At 36.0% G+C, this 18,708-nt stretch overlaps 1 protein-coding gene across 1 annotated transcript in view; it reads right to left on the reverse strand.

The window, feature by feature from the left end:
• Positions 1–18,708, reverse strand: part of OCA2 (OCA2 melanosomal transmembrane protein) — a 159,892-nt gene that overhangs the window by 109,721 nt on the left and 31,463 nt on the right. Inside the window, 4 exon segments of the mRNA XM_041468525.1 lie at positions 117–188; positions 15,380–15,533; positions 15,871–15,953; positions 16,436–16,593. Of these exon segments, the coding sequence (XP_041324459.1) occupies positions 117–188; positions 15,380–15,533; positions 15,871–15,953; positions 16,436–16,593 (467 nt within the window).

Raw genomic sequence — 18,708 nt, forward strand, 5'->3', positions numbered from 1 at the left:
TTCTTAAAAAATACTGCTTTGCCATGTGCTCAGTTAGAACTGGGCAAACATGGAAATTAATGACACCTGACACCACAGCCAGAGACAAAGGGAGCACTTAGAGTTTGATAACTTACCTCCCCAACAATCGCTAGGGCAGCTAAAGCGGCCAAAGCACCCAGCATGGCTGCAAGGGTCCTGTGAACAATCTGCAACAAAGGGTAAGAATTGACCACAGACTCCTCTAAGCATCTCCTTACTATTAAAAAGGAGAGGGGGGAAGGATAAAACCTCATGTACACAATTTTTTCTTGGCTTGCTTGGGGGTTTTTTCTGACTAAAGGATGGTTAATTACTTTGCTATTTAAAAAAAAAAAAAAAAAAAAAGACCCACAAACAAAACCAAGAACCAAATAAAATAAAATGAAAAAAAAAAAAACCAAAAAAACAGCTAAAGCCTTGCCTGTGCAAATGCTGCAAGGAAGTCTCATCTCTAATATCCAGGTAGAAAAGGGACTTCAGCACCAGTTTCTTACATTTGCCAGTAGGTGACCCAAGAAGGAAAGCAATTCATCGTCCCTAACTTAAGGATCAAAAAGCCTCATCCTGTTGGTTTCCCTTCACATCCCATGGAAAGAACACGCATTTCCAGGAGGTGATCCATCTCATTTTTAGTAGGGGCTTGTTCAGCAAGTGTGCCCTGAAAATGTGCTTTATTTCTCCAGGAACTCATCTGTAGTTATTTAATCCTCTATGTCTGGAAGATCACAGATTGTAGCTAAAGTAAGCATGTAATTAATGAAACCACACTACAAAAGACTGAATCTAATTACCAGCTTTCACTATTAATGTGTTTAAATATTATTCCAACACAAGTTAAAATTATTGTTGAGAAAGAAATAAAAGGGTCTAGAAATATTTCATTTGCCTCTAATTTCATATGAAATATTTTGCTGATAACAAACAATAGGATGAGATCATCTCAAGGCTCTCCTCCATGTTTGTAAAGGAAAAGCAAAAAATGAAGATTTGGCTTTGTTTTTTCTCCACAATTATAAATTTTCCATGGAAATGGTAAAGAACTACACAATTTACCAAATTACTAGAAAAATAAATATATAAATTACTAACTCAAGAGTAAAAAAAAAAAAATCATCTGTCTCATTCTCCTGTTTTCCTTAGAAATGCACTGAAGAATGACCTATTCATGGTCACAAAGTGGGAGATCAGACCAAGATTTTTATGCCCTAATGACCTACTTGTTCAGAGCACAGATTACAACTCCCACCAGCTCCCACAGAAATGTGTGTGATAACCCACTGGCTCATTTTTGATTTCCCATTTCAGTGCATTGACATGTGAGCACACATACGGCCCTTCTGATTCCGCAAAGGTGGGGAGCATTTGATAACATTCCATAGCCCTTCTGGCTGGCAATCAGGGGCAGCAATTAGACCTTACAGCTCTCTCCAATAATATTTGCCAAGCAGAGCTTTCCATTAGGGGAGGGGATCAACTTCTTACCAGAGCAAAGCTCAGGTGTAGGCTACAGGGAAATCCCCAGCTGTCCTCAAACTGAAGATTTTCTCCTCATGCAATCCCTACCACATTAAATAGCTCTTTTGCAGTTCTCAGAAAGATATCATAGGTTTTCTGAGATTTGTTTAGCTACAGATTTTTTGCATATTTACACATAAGCCCTTTTGCTGTCACTGTTGTGTGCGTAATCGCTTGCATTGAGTTGACTGCATTTTCAGTTTCCAAGAGTTTGCTGTCACCTATGGGTGAAGTTGACTTTAATTTATGTGGAAAGAAACTGAACAAATTAAGTCATCTGTCAGTTCCTTCATACCAGTGTTTTTTCAAGAAGGATATACAAAAGTATATCCTGAAGAATGAACAAGGTGCAAAGCTTTATTACAAAAAACTTAATAAAAGTACAACTCTCCATTCCAGCAAACTATCAAATGAAAGTCATACTGTAAAGCCTAAAAAGAATACTTATGTAAACTCTGAGACATGGAAATATTCAAAATATGATATTTAAGAAGTTTAAAGAAAAAATAGATTACTCTCTTTAATTTTCTTTTCACAGAAAATAAACCCCAAACAAATAACATATTTGCACAGGTATTTTTAAAAACTTACAACTATAGAAGTCAGGAGGTGCAGGCTATGAGTTCTGACATTCTTTGAACCACAATTCCATCTAATACATATTTGGAGGGCTTTATCTTAAGCAAAATTCCACTATTCTTTTGAAAAGTACTACAGATGACCAAACCCTATTGAAGATTGGCAGGAGGATGAGTATCTTTTCAGGATGAATCTTGGAGTGTATCCATAAACAACAGCTCAGGTAGAGAATTGAAAGGGCTCAGAAATAAATTAAGACAGAGACTTAATCCCAGGAAAGCTGAGAGATTTAGTGGACTTCTTAATCTAAAGACATTTTTAAAGGTTAAGTGAGAAATCATCTGTATTAATCTGATCATTCTCTCACTTGAGAAAGGGCATACCCGTCTGCAATGGTTGCGGAGATGAGAAAGACAGGGCTGATGAGGAGGAAGATACAAAGCTTTTAGTGTATCAGTTTGTATGCTAGAGCTCCCCACCTCCCATTCCAGCTGCAAACCTTATAAACTCTTTGTAAAAAGGGCATCTTCGCCATCACCATGACCTTTACTTTTGTCTGAAGGATACCTAGCAGTGCTGACTTACTGCAACAGCAAAGGATAGGGCTCTTGCCTTTTTCAAAGGGACAGTAATACCAGTACAAAGTGCTACTGAAAACAATGCAGTCCAGATTACACTCTTTACAAAGCAGGATTCAGTTTAGAGCTCACTGAAACAGAACGTTACAAGGCTAAGAGATGAAAATATTGAAAAAAAAAGGGAATGGATATTTACAGTATTTTATATAGAAAAATGAAAATACCCAAAGCTGCAACAGTGAAACAAGAGTGTCAGCTACATAGGTGTGTTGATAGCAACCTCATAGTCAGTCAGAATAAGCAAAGACTAGGAAAGGCTACTATAGCAATTTTGTTTCATAATTCTCTGTAGAAAATTTGTATCATGATTGCCTGCTGTGTGATAAACACAATGTACTGAATGCTGATTCTAATAGTTTCCATACCCTTAATTCAGGAGTTCATTTTAAAGAGATTAAAGCTACCCAAATAATTTATGCCACAAGTCTTTTTGCTTGATATTAACAATATACAGCTGCAGAACTATAATGCAAATTGGATTTAGAAAGCCTATACCTTTCCCAGATTTAAATTTCTTATCTATTTGAAAATGCTTTGGAATTTTTGCACTGAGTTCATCAAACCATTTGGTAGACTGCAACAGCATCATTATAAAAATTATTCCGAATTCCAAACACTAAATCTTGTATGGTGTTCCAGGAGGCAAAAGGAAAATATTTAGAACCCATTTGAATGACTACCTGGATGCTATTTCAGAGCATATTTTTCCCAGATGAAATCCAGGAAAATCTAAAATGCATTTCTGAGGATATGTGGTAAATGATATATCATAACGAGCATTTTATTTCCACAAGTCCTTTGTTTCAAGTCATAAATAGCAGGTGAAATATAAGTGTCAATGATCTTAATGTAAAGCTTCAAACACAACCCATATTAATGTCTTATCCATTTTGTCTCCAATGAAGCCTGTTTTATTGAACTTCATATTTTACTGATAAATTAATTTACATTTGATAGTGGCAACACTGCTGCATTTCAACAAGGATGCAGTTATTACCAAACCTATATCCACATATGAGTTTTATGTATTTTTCACCTACCTTTATAGAGAGGCAACACTGCTGCATTTCAACAAGGATGCAGTTATTACCAAACCTATATCCACATATGAGTTTTATGTATTTTTCACCTACCTTCAGAATAGCTGAGATCTTCCTTATAAAATCAACAGCCAAATCCCTCCTAGACTTTATAAATTCTCTAGTTTATTTCATTATTCTCAGGCGGCAAGGAGAGAGAGAAATAAAATTTACCTTAGGATAAAGGGTTTCTGACTATGTTTTGTATCTATTCCTTGTTATGTTTTAATAAGGATTGATTTGGTTAAAATAAGACATCCTCAGCAGTGGAAGAGGTTTTTTCTACAGTTTTTCCTAAAGACAATCAAGATATGATTAGCCTAAGCATCTCTGAAAATGTGCTCCTCAGTCACATCCCTTGAGGGAGTTATCTTATAATTTGCTGTCATGTATTTTACAAATTTTGGTGGTCTGCTTTGTCTTGGACTATTCCAGTTGTTTTAGCAGGATACAGATGAAACTTCAGTCTTTCATGGGTACACATATTTGATTTGCTTTTAAGTGGATCAAAAACCCCCACATTTTGGAAAATTAATGCAGAAGTCTAAGACTAGCATCAGAAGCTGCAATCAAAAATGGAAATTGCAGAAAAACAGTGGTAATTTAGCTTTAAATGTTGGTAATTTTACCTAACTGTCAAGCAACATGACTGAAAATTTGGGCTTATGATACAAAACAAGGGTCAAAAAAAGACTTGAAATACTTCGAACTCTGCCTTGCTGTAGATCCACTTCAAAGCTGAATGGCACCAAACTCTTAATCCATGGAAATTTTCTTTATTTCTGGTAAATTTTAAAAATTTGGACACAATAAAGCAACAGACTAGAAATATGGGATATAGTCAGATACAAAGAAGTTCAGAGCAGAAGAAAAAGAAAGTCTGTGATGCCAGACATATTTCTTTGATTTTCCATATGCTCACCTCTGGTAAAGAGGCTGACCAGTATCAGTTCGTGAAAGCATACCAACATTCCTCCTCTTCAGCTGGTGATGGCAGCTAATGTTTTAGCTCCTCACCCTCCTGCCCCCAGTTTGCTCCTGACACAAGCTCTGCAGAAGCAGTTCTGCAGCTCCTTCAGCCTTGGGGCACTGTGTCCAGCGCAAGGGAACCGCTCACAGGGGATATGCCTCAACAGCTTGTGCAAAATGAATGATAACAGAAAATTAATTGCCTTAGAATTACCTAGTTAAGCAGTAGAAAAGAAACCCTGTAGGGATTTTAATGAGGCAAAAGGGAGCTGATTCACATAGCTTAGAGAGTATGACATGCTAGTGCAGTGTGCAGGGATGGGCTAGAGCAACTCTTGAGGTAAGGAGGTAAGGTACACTGGTGAAAGATGACATGCACCAAGAATCCCAAAGTGACTCCAAGCATCACAAAAATCCCAAAGTGACTCCAAGTATCACAAAAATCCATGACAGCAAGAACAGCTATTTATATTTTCGTCTGAAGATTAGGACACTATCTATATGTATTCCATACATGCAGGCGTGAATCGTTAAATAGACTTTACACTAGGTTAAACATTTAGAACATCTAATAATGAATCTCATTTTTATAAGTCAAAATATGTCAAAACTGCATCACTGTACATAAGTACACCTTGCTAGGGAAAAAAAAAAATCCTGGACCAAAAGTTTACTCATTTTTACAAGAAATCAATGGTGAATCAATATTTAGTACTGCCATTTGTATGAAATATATGACCAAGACCAGTTAAGAGAAATCTGGATAAATCTGTGGGTTTAGAAACATTATCATATCTTAGTACTAACATGCACTCTTATTCATTCTTTACACAATAAATATATATGCCTGTACTGTGAAAATAATATTCCATATATATTCATTTATATTCAATAAGCTCTTTTTAACGACAAATATCCAACCTTAAATTATTATTTTTAAATTGAAGCACTAGATTCTGCAGCAAATTTTGTAATTTCTGAACATCTACTCAACCCCGAGGAAAGAAAGCACCCATCTATGACATTCTGCTATAATACCTATTTCTGCCCAGATAGTGTGCCAAATTACTTGTTCTGATTTAATGTCAGTGGAGGAAGTCCTGGTATAAACAACCCTGCCTTAGAGGAAGTCATGGAAGGCAACAGTTTGTCACTTTCTAATGCAATGCTGCGCAATATAAAACCTATACAAGATGTTTATCTTAAATAGAAAGTGATTAAAAGTAATACAATATGGTCTCCAAGAAAATGCCTGTATTAGTTCACTTTTATCCCTATGATATGTGTGCTGGGTTTTGCTGGGGTAGAGCTAATTTTCTTCACAGGAGCTGGTAGAGGGCTGTAGTTTGGATATGTGTTGAACATAGGGTTGATAATGTAGATATGCTTTTGTCATTGCTGAGCAGGGCTTACGCAGAGTCAAAGCCTTTTCTGCTTTTCCTACTGCCATGCTGATGAGGAGACTGTGGATGCATGGGAGATTGTGAGCCAGGACAGCTGACCCCAACAGACCAAAGGGATATTTCAGACTATATGACATCATGATCAGTATATAAAGAGGGGGGTAGAAGGAGGAAGGGGCTCATTTGGAGTGGTGGTGCTTGCCTTCCCAAGTTCTGTATGATGGGGCCTGCTCTTCTGGAGATGGCTGAATGCCTGCCTGCCCACAGGAAGAAGTGAAGTAATTCCTTGTTTTTCTTTGTTTGCATGCAGCTTTGACTTTCCTTATTAAACTGTCTTTATCTCAATCCATGAGTTTTCTAGCTTTTATCCTTTCAATTTTTTTCTCTGATCCCTCTGGTGGGGGAGTGAACAAACAGTTTCCTGGGGCTTGGATGCTAGCTGGGGTTAAACCACAACAGCACATTAACTAGAACAAGCTAATAAGTACAAGGTAAGGATAATATATAATTCTTATAATTCTTGTCTAGGATAGGCAGTCCTGAAATCCTGTGATTAGGTAACTGCATTAAGCTGACATCAATTCTTTCTATACATAAAACAATGCAGAGAGAGAACCAGAGAGAGATATAGACAGAGAAACAGACTTAAGAAATCAAATTATTTTCTGTGAATAAATTACCAGATTAATTAATTCTCCTTTTCTATATTGAAAATCTATAGGCTGATTCTAGATTCTGCAGAGATATTTGTTACTCCAAAGCTCTGTCAAAGGCTTTGAATGAACAATGTGCACAATTTACAGTATTTTCAGAGTCTATGAGTTTTCTTCCTCAGACATACCACTGCTTGCTGTTTGTAGAGAAAACTGAATGACTAAAGCTTCATGCTGATATGGAACATTGGATTAACTGGTTCAAAGTGATCCTTGAATGATGCAAAGACAAATATACCCTTGATGCATGAGATGAAACAAACTGTTGAATTTTCATGCCTTGGAAACTTGAGGAAAAAGTAAAGCTGGAGAAAAGAACATAGAACTAGGAAGGAAGGGGGAAGTATCATTTGTGTAGATGATGGACAGAAGACCCAGAATAGGGTGTAATCCAATGAGATGAATGTTGAAATGACCTCTCACCTCAGAATAGTAAGGTAAAGAGGGATAAAAAGGTAATATTTCTATCAGAAATTGCTAGCTAATATTTCTATCAGAATCATACAAAAGAGAGAAGTCTGCCATACCTATATCACTACAGTCATAAATGGATGTTTTCCAGACTCTATATGTTGGAATGGTTCTGATATTAAGAAGATCAGTTTTATATATCTCCAGAAAATTCCAGAAGGTAGTATCCAGTAACATTTGATAGCTTGATAGCCCCTCTGAGTCAAATTTTAAAAGCAAATCTATACTTGGTATGAATTTTGGGATTTTGTCTTGTTATAGATGTGGACAGACACACAGAGAAATTAACAAACTCATGTTCTGTAAATCAGGGCCTTGAGTCTGGTCACATTAATAGAAAGGTGAGCCCTGCAGAAAGAGAGGATATTATTGTTGTTATGTGCCAAGGCACTTATTCCTGTAATATTTTAGCTACATAAAACAGGTTCTACATGACTTAAGTAAAGAGATTGGGTCATGAACCAGTAAAGAACCTAGAAGCAAACTGCTTCTGTGGGCCAAAATGACCAAAGCCAATGTTTACCCACAGGCTGGCCTAAGAACAAACTTTCAGTCTTGCAAGGGTCAATCCACTTCTCCAGCACCTACCTCAGCAGGCTTTGCTGATTCCATCCACTCCAGGTTCTTTGATGTCATTCCCAATGCACACCCTCATTCTTTGTGTCCTAAAGACATTTGTGAGGACTGAGAGATGTTCAATTACAGTTACAGTTTCAGAACATTTTCTGAAACTGAAGAAGATGCCGCCACTTGTATTTTCCCTGTTGTCTCAGTTATCTCTATTCTTGAGACTAGTAAGACTGGAAATTTCTAGTAAACAAATGACATGGACCAAATCATGAAATTTTACCTTCCCAGTCTGAATTTTTGTCAGCCCTCTTAAAATAGTAGGTTAATAAACCATACTGAAACACAGCCATGCACTATGAACAGTAGAGCAAGCTGCAGTACTTGCATTAGCTTTACAGGGAGCTTTCTGCTCTAGCTAGCAGTTCCTCTGGAGAGTCTTTCATCCCTGACATCTCCTGTCTTTTTTCACTCCACTTTTCTGCTCTGAATTTTTCTCCCCTTTAAATCATGTCATCATATCTCCATTCAAGCCTGCCCCCTACACTTTCAGGGGGGGTTTTTTTCACTTTTGCCTTTGCTCTTGCTGAAGGAAGACACCATCTGAGGCCTCAGAAAGAGCTGAGTGGTTCTCATCCCTGTTTGTGTGTATTAGAAGTGTACGTGAGTTCTAACAACTTGTTAAAATTTTAAGACTTCATGGCTCTCTACCCCTCTGGTTGCCGTAGGCAGGGTAGAAGCTGAACTGCAGCATTCAATTAAGCTAATTTAATGTTCTGTTCCCTCTCTCAAACAGAAAAGAAACACACCAATTCACAAAAAAAACAGTATGCAAGGCAGGGCAAAACATTTGTATTTGCCAGTCTTTCACAAATTGAACACAATACAGTTCAAAATTAGGTTTAAAAGGCACAGAAACTAGCAAACAGCCATTTGGAAATAAGTTTTTGCATTTAGTATTGAAAATATTACTGGTATTATTTCAAAAAAATAGCATTCTGTGAAAGGAGAAGCCTGACAACACCTTTTAAAGCAGACAATCCTATCTAGCCCTTAGAATAGTGAGCAGCACCATCCAGTGGCAATTTTTTTCCTATTTCATTGTTTATTGAAGACAGTTTACATGCTGCTGAAGTACCATAGTGCCCAAAAGGAGTGTTTTCTTTAAAACACACATATTCAGAGCACAGCCAGACTTCAACCAAGATAGATCTAACAATTAGGCAGGCAATAGTCAGTGTAAAATCAATATTCGTATTGGATTAATAATACAAAATTGTTGTTATAACATATCAAGCTGTGATCCATATGGGGATTTGCTTGCTATAATATTGCATTTTTGTTTTAATTGAAACCCATCCCTTCCTTGTCTTACAGAATTTTGCTTCCTTTAAGCTTTCTTCTCTTTGCTGTAGTTAGGGCAGGTAAAAATAACTAGTTTATCTTACTGGTGCTCACTCTGTCCTTTTAGAGCCTCCTCATTGTTGGCAGTGGCTCTACTCTACACAAGCAATAGAAATCCTGGCACCTTGGGGATACTGATAAAATACTCCTCATAAGGAGCAACTTGCAAGGCTCCTGCCCAGCAGATTGAAAGTAATTCTGAGCTTCTCAAAATGCATGGAGATCAAAATACACAGAGGTCACAGCCTCCTCCTCAATTAAGGAAAGGCATTAGGGAATTGTCTGTACTGCTTAACTGGTAGCTCCGTAGCAGGCTGTTGTCTCTGGAAGAATATCTAGGGTACCACTTGTTGAGTATTTCACTGTGGGAGACAGGCTAGATGGATCTGTCCTGTGTCTGGATCTCCTTTTTCAATCCAGTCATCCAGCATTTACCTCAGCAAGCTTTACTGCACACCCTCAGTTTATGTCCTAAAACCAGTTCTCATGGGGATGGCAAGAGTGCCCTCATCAAAGTGCATACTTTCAGCTGGGGAGGTAGGGGGGAAATAGACTTTTGAATGGTAAAGGTGCTTTAGAGTTATGGGGACTCCAAACAAGATCCAAAACCATTTGTTGCCCAGGGCAGATGAGGTTAGACTGCTCCAGAGGAAGCTCAATTTCTATTTAAGGTTTCACTACTGGATTTTATGTTCAGGTTTCATTAGCCTGATTTAGGTTCTATACAATCCTCAGAGTCCCAGTATTTAAAACTGCTGGGTTCTTTTACTCCCTACCACCCCAGAGAGCGGGCAGATAAGTGGAAACTTTTATTTTTGCCCAGGGATGTATGGCTTGGACTCTTATTAAGGAGAGTAGAAGTTTTGTCTGATAATCTGTCTCTAATTTTCTGGCAAAACCTACAGCACTGTTTTAATTCCTCTTCACAATTTTTTTAATGCTAAAACAAATGAAATCCATAGCAGCAGGAATATATTCTCTCTGACAAAAGGCATCTGAGTGCATCAGCTACTATTTCCTTTTTCACATGGTCTTTTCCAATAACTGCTATGGATTTTCTTCTGTTCCTTTGCTACCAATCTTTTTGGAGGACATATGTGGAGGTGGGAACATTCTAATCCACACTCTTCTCAGTCTGTATCTAAAGACAGATCAATACAAGAATGGATGGGAAGCGAGAAGCCATGCTGACTAAGCTGATCACTTCTGTGATCAGTCACATTTTCTGTTACTTTCCTTACCAGAAAAAAATATCCCTTAAGATTGGCCTATTTCTATCACTTAATGTTGCGCTTCATAATAGCCAAGGACTATTTCTTGTCCTTTCCTATTCCCTCTCTAAACCATAATTTTTTGATAAAAAATCTGGACTGTGTGAGTGTAGACTGCAGTAATAACCCCTTATTCCAGTTGTAAAAATGTTTCCTGCCAGTGAACACTGGTTCAACCAGCCTGCAATGACAGAAAAATGGTCAGACTAAAATCACATAAAAGTTTTGTTCTCTGGAACTAATTTCTGCTGGTTAGATGCTATTAAAAATCACTCTGATATGAGTTAAAGAAATTAAGCTTAGGGGATGTTTATTCATAATTTAAAGTTAGTTAATAATAGAAAAGTAATATGGAGAGAAACTGACACACTCCATTTCCATTAAAGTAATTTAAATTGTGATTATAAACCCATAATTCATGTTAGTAAGAAACTAGAGCTTTTAAGGCCAGGTCTTGCACATTCAAGTATTTGTGTTTTAAGAAGAAATACAGACATGTAAATGTCATTCAAGATGTCAGATCCTTAAAATGCCACTTAAAAGGTCCTGGCAAGATCTTTCTTAGTGCTAATTACAAGACAGGATATGAAGCTAAATAATATCATTTGTGATAAGTCCTATGAAGACTCTCTCAGAATTTCTGGTACTTGTTTTTCTGCTATTTTTTCTGATACACTTTCCTGCTATTTGATATGCTATTGGTATCTCTTATTTTTTCCTCAGTTTTTAAAACTAACTTAGCATAATAAATGTTATTTTGCCTTTTCTCCTAATTAGATGTAATGTTTTACAAAATAGCTTTTAAAAGGCAATTACTTTCACATTTGCTTCTGTTCATTCAAGTATCATAAACAGCTAACACTGCATTTTAACACACAACACAAAACAAATATATTATTAGGGGAAAGTGTTGGACAAGGGCACACATTAATTCATTTCAATTAATGAGCTCTATCCTTTAATAATTGATGTCTAGCATTCCTCCTTACATATTTATAATTAATGCAGCTTCAACATAGCTGCAAATATGCAGTTAATAATTACAAATAAGAGCTTTATAAATCAAAAGAACTTTTTTGCATACCAGCAAAACTTTAATATTTTAACACATATTTTAAGATATAGATGGGCAAATAGATTTCTCTTTAGCATAACAAGTGTATAATCCCATTTTGTCTAGACAAAAACAGGGACAAGGTGAGAAAGCAAAGGTATCTAACTGTATTTATCTGATATCTAACTAATCTAACTGATAGCTAACAATGAGGTTTTATCTGCACTACTTTTCCTTGACCATGCCTTATGACCAGAAATGATACATCATTCAGTTAATGAGCTACAAATATCACTTTAGTCACATAGGAAAATGCTTTTCTGGAAGAAATTAAAATTATGGAAATCAAAGAAGGCAAAGGATCAAATACACTCAGCTGAAAGAACAAAGATGTTTGGAGCAAGGGTTTATAAAAATTAAATTTTCTAGCTTTTTTTTTCCAAGTTTACAGTCAAGAGAGTATATGCACTTTGAGGATCAAAAAATAGAAAAAGCCTGTCAGAAAATGCATTGTAAACTGATTTAATACAGCAACATCAGTGAAGATCTCTGTACATTCACCTTTTACACCAGATGTCCCTGTTGAACAGTGTGGAAACATACTTGTAACCCATTTTAACCAGTGTTTCCACAGTAATCAGAAGGGTCAGAGCTGAGATCAACAAAAGTAAACCTGCCCCTCCCTCCCTTCCTTATTTTAACATGCAGGTTTTTTAAATTTCCTGTGCAATTTATGCTTTCAAGAACAAAATTAAATACTTTGTGGTTTTCAACAAGTCTATAAAATAGTATAGATTAGATCAAAGCAGAAGCACCACAAGAAGCTGAATGTTTTTCTCCTTTGGGACAAAAGGAGGAAATAGGAGAGTGAAATGTTAAGAGGGAACAGACTGATATTTGAAGAAAATAATTTTCAAGAGAATTAACATCTAATGAAAGAACAGATGATTTCATGAAGGGAAAAAAAAAAAAAATAAAATAGCCCATAAACTCCAGACAAAAAACTAAGGCATGACCAAGTAAAGAGAGTCAAAAGCAATAAAAAAAATTTCAGACTTAGAGTAGAAGAATTGTGAAGTAAAAAAATATTCATATTTGTATTAAGCCTGAAACTAGATTGGAAATTAAAGAGGAAAAGGGGCGTCTTCTTTTATGAGAAACATTTGTATTTTATGAATACATAACATGGAATCAGTTTCAAAAGAAACAACACTGAAAATAAGTGCCAGAAGAAATGAAGTTCAACAGCTTGTTTTCTGAAGAATAGCACATCCTGAGACCTCCACTGACAAGGAGGGGTGCTTAATTTTCACGTTTGATGCTAACATGGAGGCAAACAGCTGCCTCAAAGTAGATTTTACCCTGCATGTTTACAGTGGTAAAAGTTTGGAGAGGACAATTGTTTACAATAAATGCACTTCATTTTCCAGCTGGAACCTCTTACTTGACAATCTTCTCCCATGATCCTGTATCTGCAGGAAGCAGCCTCTTTTGCACAGTCCCTGGTGACTAAGGTAGCAAAAAACAAGAGGAGAAGGGCAAGAAAAGATTAAAAGACGAGGACAGTGGGGATGAGGAGGCTGTGGACAAGATCTACCATTCATTCTTGGGGAAAAAGGGCTGTGCTGGAGGAAAGAGAGGCTCTTGACATTTGTAACAGATAAAATGCTTCCTTTTTCTTCATTTTTAAAGAAAATATGTGAAAATATAGCTCTAAAACAGGTTTGGGTGTCCACAGTGTCTGAATTTGAAGCTGTATTGCAAATAATAATTAATAAAACACAGGAAAATAATAAAGACTGATAAAAGATGGGGAGCAGCAACACCAAAAGTTAAAATCTATCTCTTTAAAAAATTAAAGAGATAGTTTCTGCAGTAACATTGATTTCTCCAGCAGTGATAACAGCTAAAGGGATAGAGAGTGCAATGTGTTGAGAAAGCAGGGCTTCAGGCACTGAGGTTATAAATACTGAATATGATGAAAGACAGTATTACATATTCCAACAATATTAACATCCACTGCTTGCAAGAAATCCATGAGGGAACCATAGAACTTAAAAACAAAGAGTTTAGAATTTGCTGTTGTAAATCTGTAGATGCCATGGAGAAAATAGCTAATACTATGAAGCAATATGTGGCTTTCCACACTCTGAATTTCGAAAAAGTTTACTTATGAGTACTTATTTCTACCTTTGAATTTGCAGAAATAATTTTTTCTGCCAACAATAGAAATCTTTCCTTGATATTTTCACAGAAAGAATAATTTAATTAGCTGTTTTAAGGCTTTTTCTTAAAAATATCAGGAAAATTAATGCTTTCCCTGACTCTGCTTTTCAGTTTCAAGCCTTTATTTGCTCTTCCACATTAATTTTTCCAAAGCAGATTTTCAGGATGCAAACCCAAAAGCCCCCTTTACATAAATTTAAAACCTGATGTTTTTGCATCTGCTAAAAGGTTGTATCGTTGGGGTTGGGGGTTTAGGGGTAGGGGGTTTTGTTTGGTTCACCTTTAAAAAAAAAAATAAATTGCATTTAAATGTATTAAGACCATTTTGGTGCTGTGCTGCATGCCTATACATATTTATAGAAAAAATTAGTCCAATCTCCCTCTACATTTAATATAATATCTCTCTGTTCATTTATAACATACACAGAGGCATTTTTAGGTTTAGAAAGAAATACTCATTGCTGAACAACATAATCTAAATGCCTAAAGCATCTGCTGTGCTGTGTGCATCCATTATTGGTATTTGATCAGGTGAAATTCTACAGCCTTACCATTTCAATGGGGAATGGGCTGAAAAGTTCAAAATATGCAATTGATGTGAAAGAAAAATGAGCATACTGGACATACATACTGTGGAGTACCTTGTAGACTTGATTTCATCCATTTCTGAATTTCATTCTAATGTAAATCAGGCAGGATTCGACTCAGATAATTGACAGTGTGGATGCTCATATGAATTAAAAATAAATTTTTTAAAAAGTGTTCCTCCCCATTTGCAACTCATTTTAAGATAACAGTAAATGTTTTCAGTTCAAAGAATTCAGTTGGAGTTCTGTGTTATTTATGATATGTTTTCCATTCTTAGTGTGATGCAATGCATTTTTATTGGATTTAGTACCTCAAGGTTTTGTAATGTTGTTGCAATACATCTTAAAAGTTCCCTGTCCCTTGACTTCATATTAATTCAAGCTCCATTTCCTCTTCAAATAATGCAGTTAAAGAATGCCTAAAAGTCACTTATTAAAATATATATTCATTTCAACCTGTTGAAAGTATGCTAAGTTCATAATTTGAGGTACCTTAGGGAAAGTAAATAACAAAATGGGTTTTTTTCTTTTACCTTATAAAATAATTAACTTAAAAACAAATTTTCCACAGTTTTTACAATTCTGACCAATTTTTACTCTCACAACAACACTATAATTCTGTTGAAGTATTAAAAAACTTATAGAGCTAAATAGAAAAATATACAAGATCACTGTAACATTAAAAGAACTTGGCAAAATCACTCACAATGCAGAACAATTTCCTCATGTGTATCTTATTCATATCATTAGCAACACTGATGGTGCATGAAGAAGTTATATACACATTTTAAAATTATATCAAAGCCCAAGACTGAAAATTCTCCTTGTGCTCCACTTACAGCTTAGGGAAAAAAATAAAATCAAATTACAAAACTGACTTACTTCCAATATGATCAGCACGTAGACACCTACTAAGATGATGGATGCAACAGTTACTTGTGCCCCTATATTTGCATGAAGGTACTGATGCTTCATGGAGAGAGGAACACTTCCAGACTCCTGCAGGAAAGCTTGAATGTTTATAGAGATGGTGCCTCTGGTGAAAGAAAAAGAAGTTTTGTTTATTCCTGGGATGAAATACCTTTTGTTTGCGCATTATTTTATATTGAGTACTTATCAATATACTCATTATATCTTTACATAAGCAAGCAGCACCTCAAACATCTTCAAACAAACTCCATCCTTCTAAAAAGTATTGTTTAGAAATTAACTCAAGTACAAACCAGTCTTGTAATTACTTTCAAAGAGCAACAAGTAGTCATCCTTTCCTGCCCTTCTGAAACATGCAGTGATGATTATTTTTAAAACATTATCTTAGTCAAATCTATGGAAATTACTCCTTCAATGCATCATTTTTCAGTCTCTTAGCCAACCTGTTTGGTATCTGAAAGGTTCTGGTTGTGATGATCTGCTGATTTCTTCTTGAACTTAAGGGCAGAGACCAGTTGTATACCACCTGCAAGAGAGTCATATTCAACAATATCAGCAGAACTCAGTGATAGTGATAGGTCTCTGATATAGGGTTTTATTCCTATTTTTCTTTCTTCTGACCATTTTTGTGGGTCAGGAATAAAATCAGCCTAAATCAATTCTCCCTAATTAGTTTTGTTATGGGTGCTCAGGTTTAATCAAACTAACTCATCCTCATACCTTCACTCAATCAATGAAGTGAAAGACACCTCCAGGATGTCCTCCAGAGGAGGGTGCCAAAACACATATTGCATTGAATATAGAGAACAAAATTTTAATGCAGGAAGCCCAGAGAAACCTTATAAAGGCAAAAGAAAATGCAACTTTAATTACAGTAATTTTTCTAATGCTGGAATTGAAACACTTTGCAGCAAGAAGAAGCATGGCCACTTAATCCACACAGTGGTGGTGGAAATAAATGATAAAACACATCTCAGAAAAAGTGAAAGAGAATTTAAAGACTATCACCTGCTGCTGGTGCCTCCTCCTTGATCCTGTGTCTTCACTCTGGCTGATTTGTACCATGATGTATTCCTCTGTTTGCTCATCAACAACTTGTGCCTCAAATGGGCCTCCTATGTCTAACTTCAACAGAGCAGAATCACGAAAGTCAGTCAGATTCATAGCTGTTAATAAAGTTGTTAAGGTGCAAATTTCTAGTAAAAATAGTATAGGCTGTACAAATTCCAGGAAAAAAAAATAAGTCAATTTATATTGAAAAAATATATTCTTCAGCTAAATTTCAGGAGTTTTGAAAAAAACAAAACCCATGTATACTTCCTCACCAAGTAGTACTGTTTTGACCAAGTTTCCTAATAAAACAAGAGTTACATGTTCAGAACAAATACATCTTCCCTAGTGACTTTTGGGATTACCAGTGCTTTCACCTGATGTATTGATGTTTCAAAATAGCATAGAGAAATACACAGAGAGACAGAGAAGTAAGCTCTTTGAGTACTTGTACTAATGAAAGGCTACACCATTATCTCAGCAATTCAAACATCACAGAACCTGTACTGGTGAAAACAGTGTAGAAGCTGCAGAGGATTTTGCCTGATGATTTGCTTTTTGGTCAAAGTTTTATTCACAATGTTACAAATATCCAAAATATTTTCAACCTCCTTTCAGCTGAAGTACTCACAGACTCTATCACACTCAGATGCCTCATCTGCTTATTTTTTCTTGAGATATCTCACATAAGGTGTGGTCAAACTACACTTCTAGTCTACTATAATTGAAAAATCAGCCAGCCACGATCCACAAATCCATTGGAAGTCTGGTTCTATTAGTCCCAATACATCTGGGGCTTTTTAAACCTAGTGTTGTAATAGTCCACTTCTGGCATGGTTGAAAAAGCATCCCTGTGTCTTGGTGGGTGGGGAAGGGAGGGGATGAGGAAAGCCCGAGATTTTAAACCCTTCAGTTTGTTTGTTACTATAACAGAGTAATATTGTAATTATTTTGCTCCTGTCTGTGACAGGTACAAAGCTAAGGTATCACCAACAAAACAAAACAAACAAAAAAAAAAAAAAAAAAAAAAAAAAGCTAACAAACAAAAATAACTCCTTAGTTTTACGCATACGTGTTCCATTGCAGTGACCCCCAGGGAAGATCATCCCTGTTAAGTCAGCGTCTAATGGGGAAAGATTTGGGAGATTATGAGGTCCTTCACCATCTAGAAAAGAGTAATCTCTTGCAGTAACCAAAAAAAAACCAAACAAAAACCTAGATCTGGTAGCAGGTGGGCAGCCAATGCATTCAAAGTAATATAAATGTCACCCTGATTAGCAAGGCAAGCTGAGCAAACACCACCAGTGACACTCACATGCCATTAATTAAAAAATTAAGCTCCCAAGCATCTATTTGCTTAAAGGAATCACACAGGAAAGGATTAAAAAAAGTAATCTCACATGTAACAAATCAGGAGACAAGTCCAGACCAAAGAATTTACACTCACAACCCTTAGCAAGCATAAACAGAAATGACAACAGTTCTCTTCTGTTTCTGAAAGTTTTAAATACAATTTGGCAACCCAGTTTTTCTGTGTCACTAGTTGATATATAATAGGAGTGTCAATAGGACCTATATCCATACCTTTAACTAGAGACATTAATTAAACCTTCTAAAAGGTCTGCTCACCTGAAGTCATTAACCTTACAATTTGGGACAACTTTTAATAGTCAGTTTTTTCACTAGGAGTGTAGCCACTTATGTCTTGAAAAGCTTCAGGTGCATATAATTATGGCAGCTTCCTTTTAAGCAATACTTTTAAAATAAAGCCTCTAATTACCTAGATGACACATTCAGGAGCTATTAGAAAAGATGTCCAAAATTAAACCTTATTTTCAAGAAGAGTGACTCCTTTCTTCTTTTCCTCTACAGATAAGGATACTTCTTCCATTCCATTCTGTGCACTTATAAAACCATTATAAAGAGCCATAGAAAAAAAAAAAAAAGTTCTCCTTTGATTGCAAGTGCAACAGAACATCATTCACCAGTCTGCATTGAGGCTGTTAAATCCCATTAGAGTTATCTTTTTCCAAACAATATTTATCTGTCATAATTCCATTGTTAGACTGCAGCAGATCACAGCCTTTATGAAAGGTGGAATCATAATAAACCAGAAGAAAACTTCAGACATGCTTCCATGAAAAAAGTATTATTTTTTTTTATCAAGCTGCACTTCAGAATATTTTTCTTCTGCCTTACCTTGTTTTTATATGTCCCTTAAATTGCCAGAA

The sequence above is a fragment of the Pyrgilauda ruficollis genome, unplaced genomic scaffold, assembly GCF_017590135.1.
Source record: "Pyrgilauda ruficollis isolate IOZ18807 unplaced genomic scaffold, ASM1759013v1 scaffold22, whole genome shotgun sequence".
NCBI lineage: Eukaryota > Metazoa > Chordata > Aves > Passeriformes > Passeridae > Pyrgilauda > Pyrgilauda ruficollis.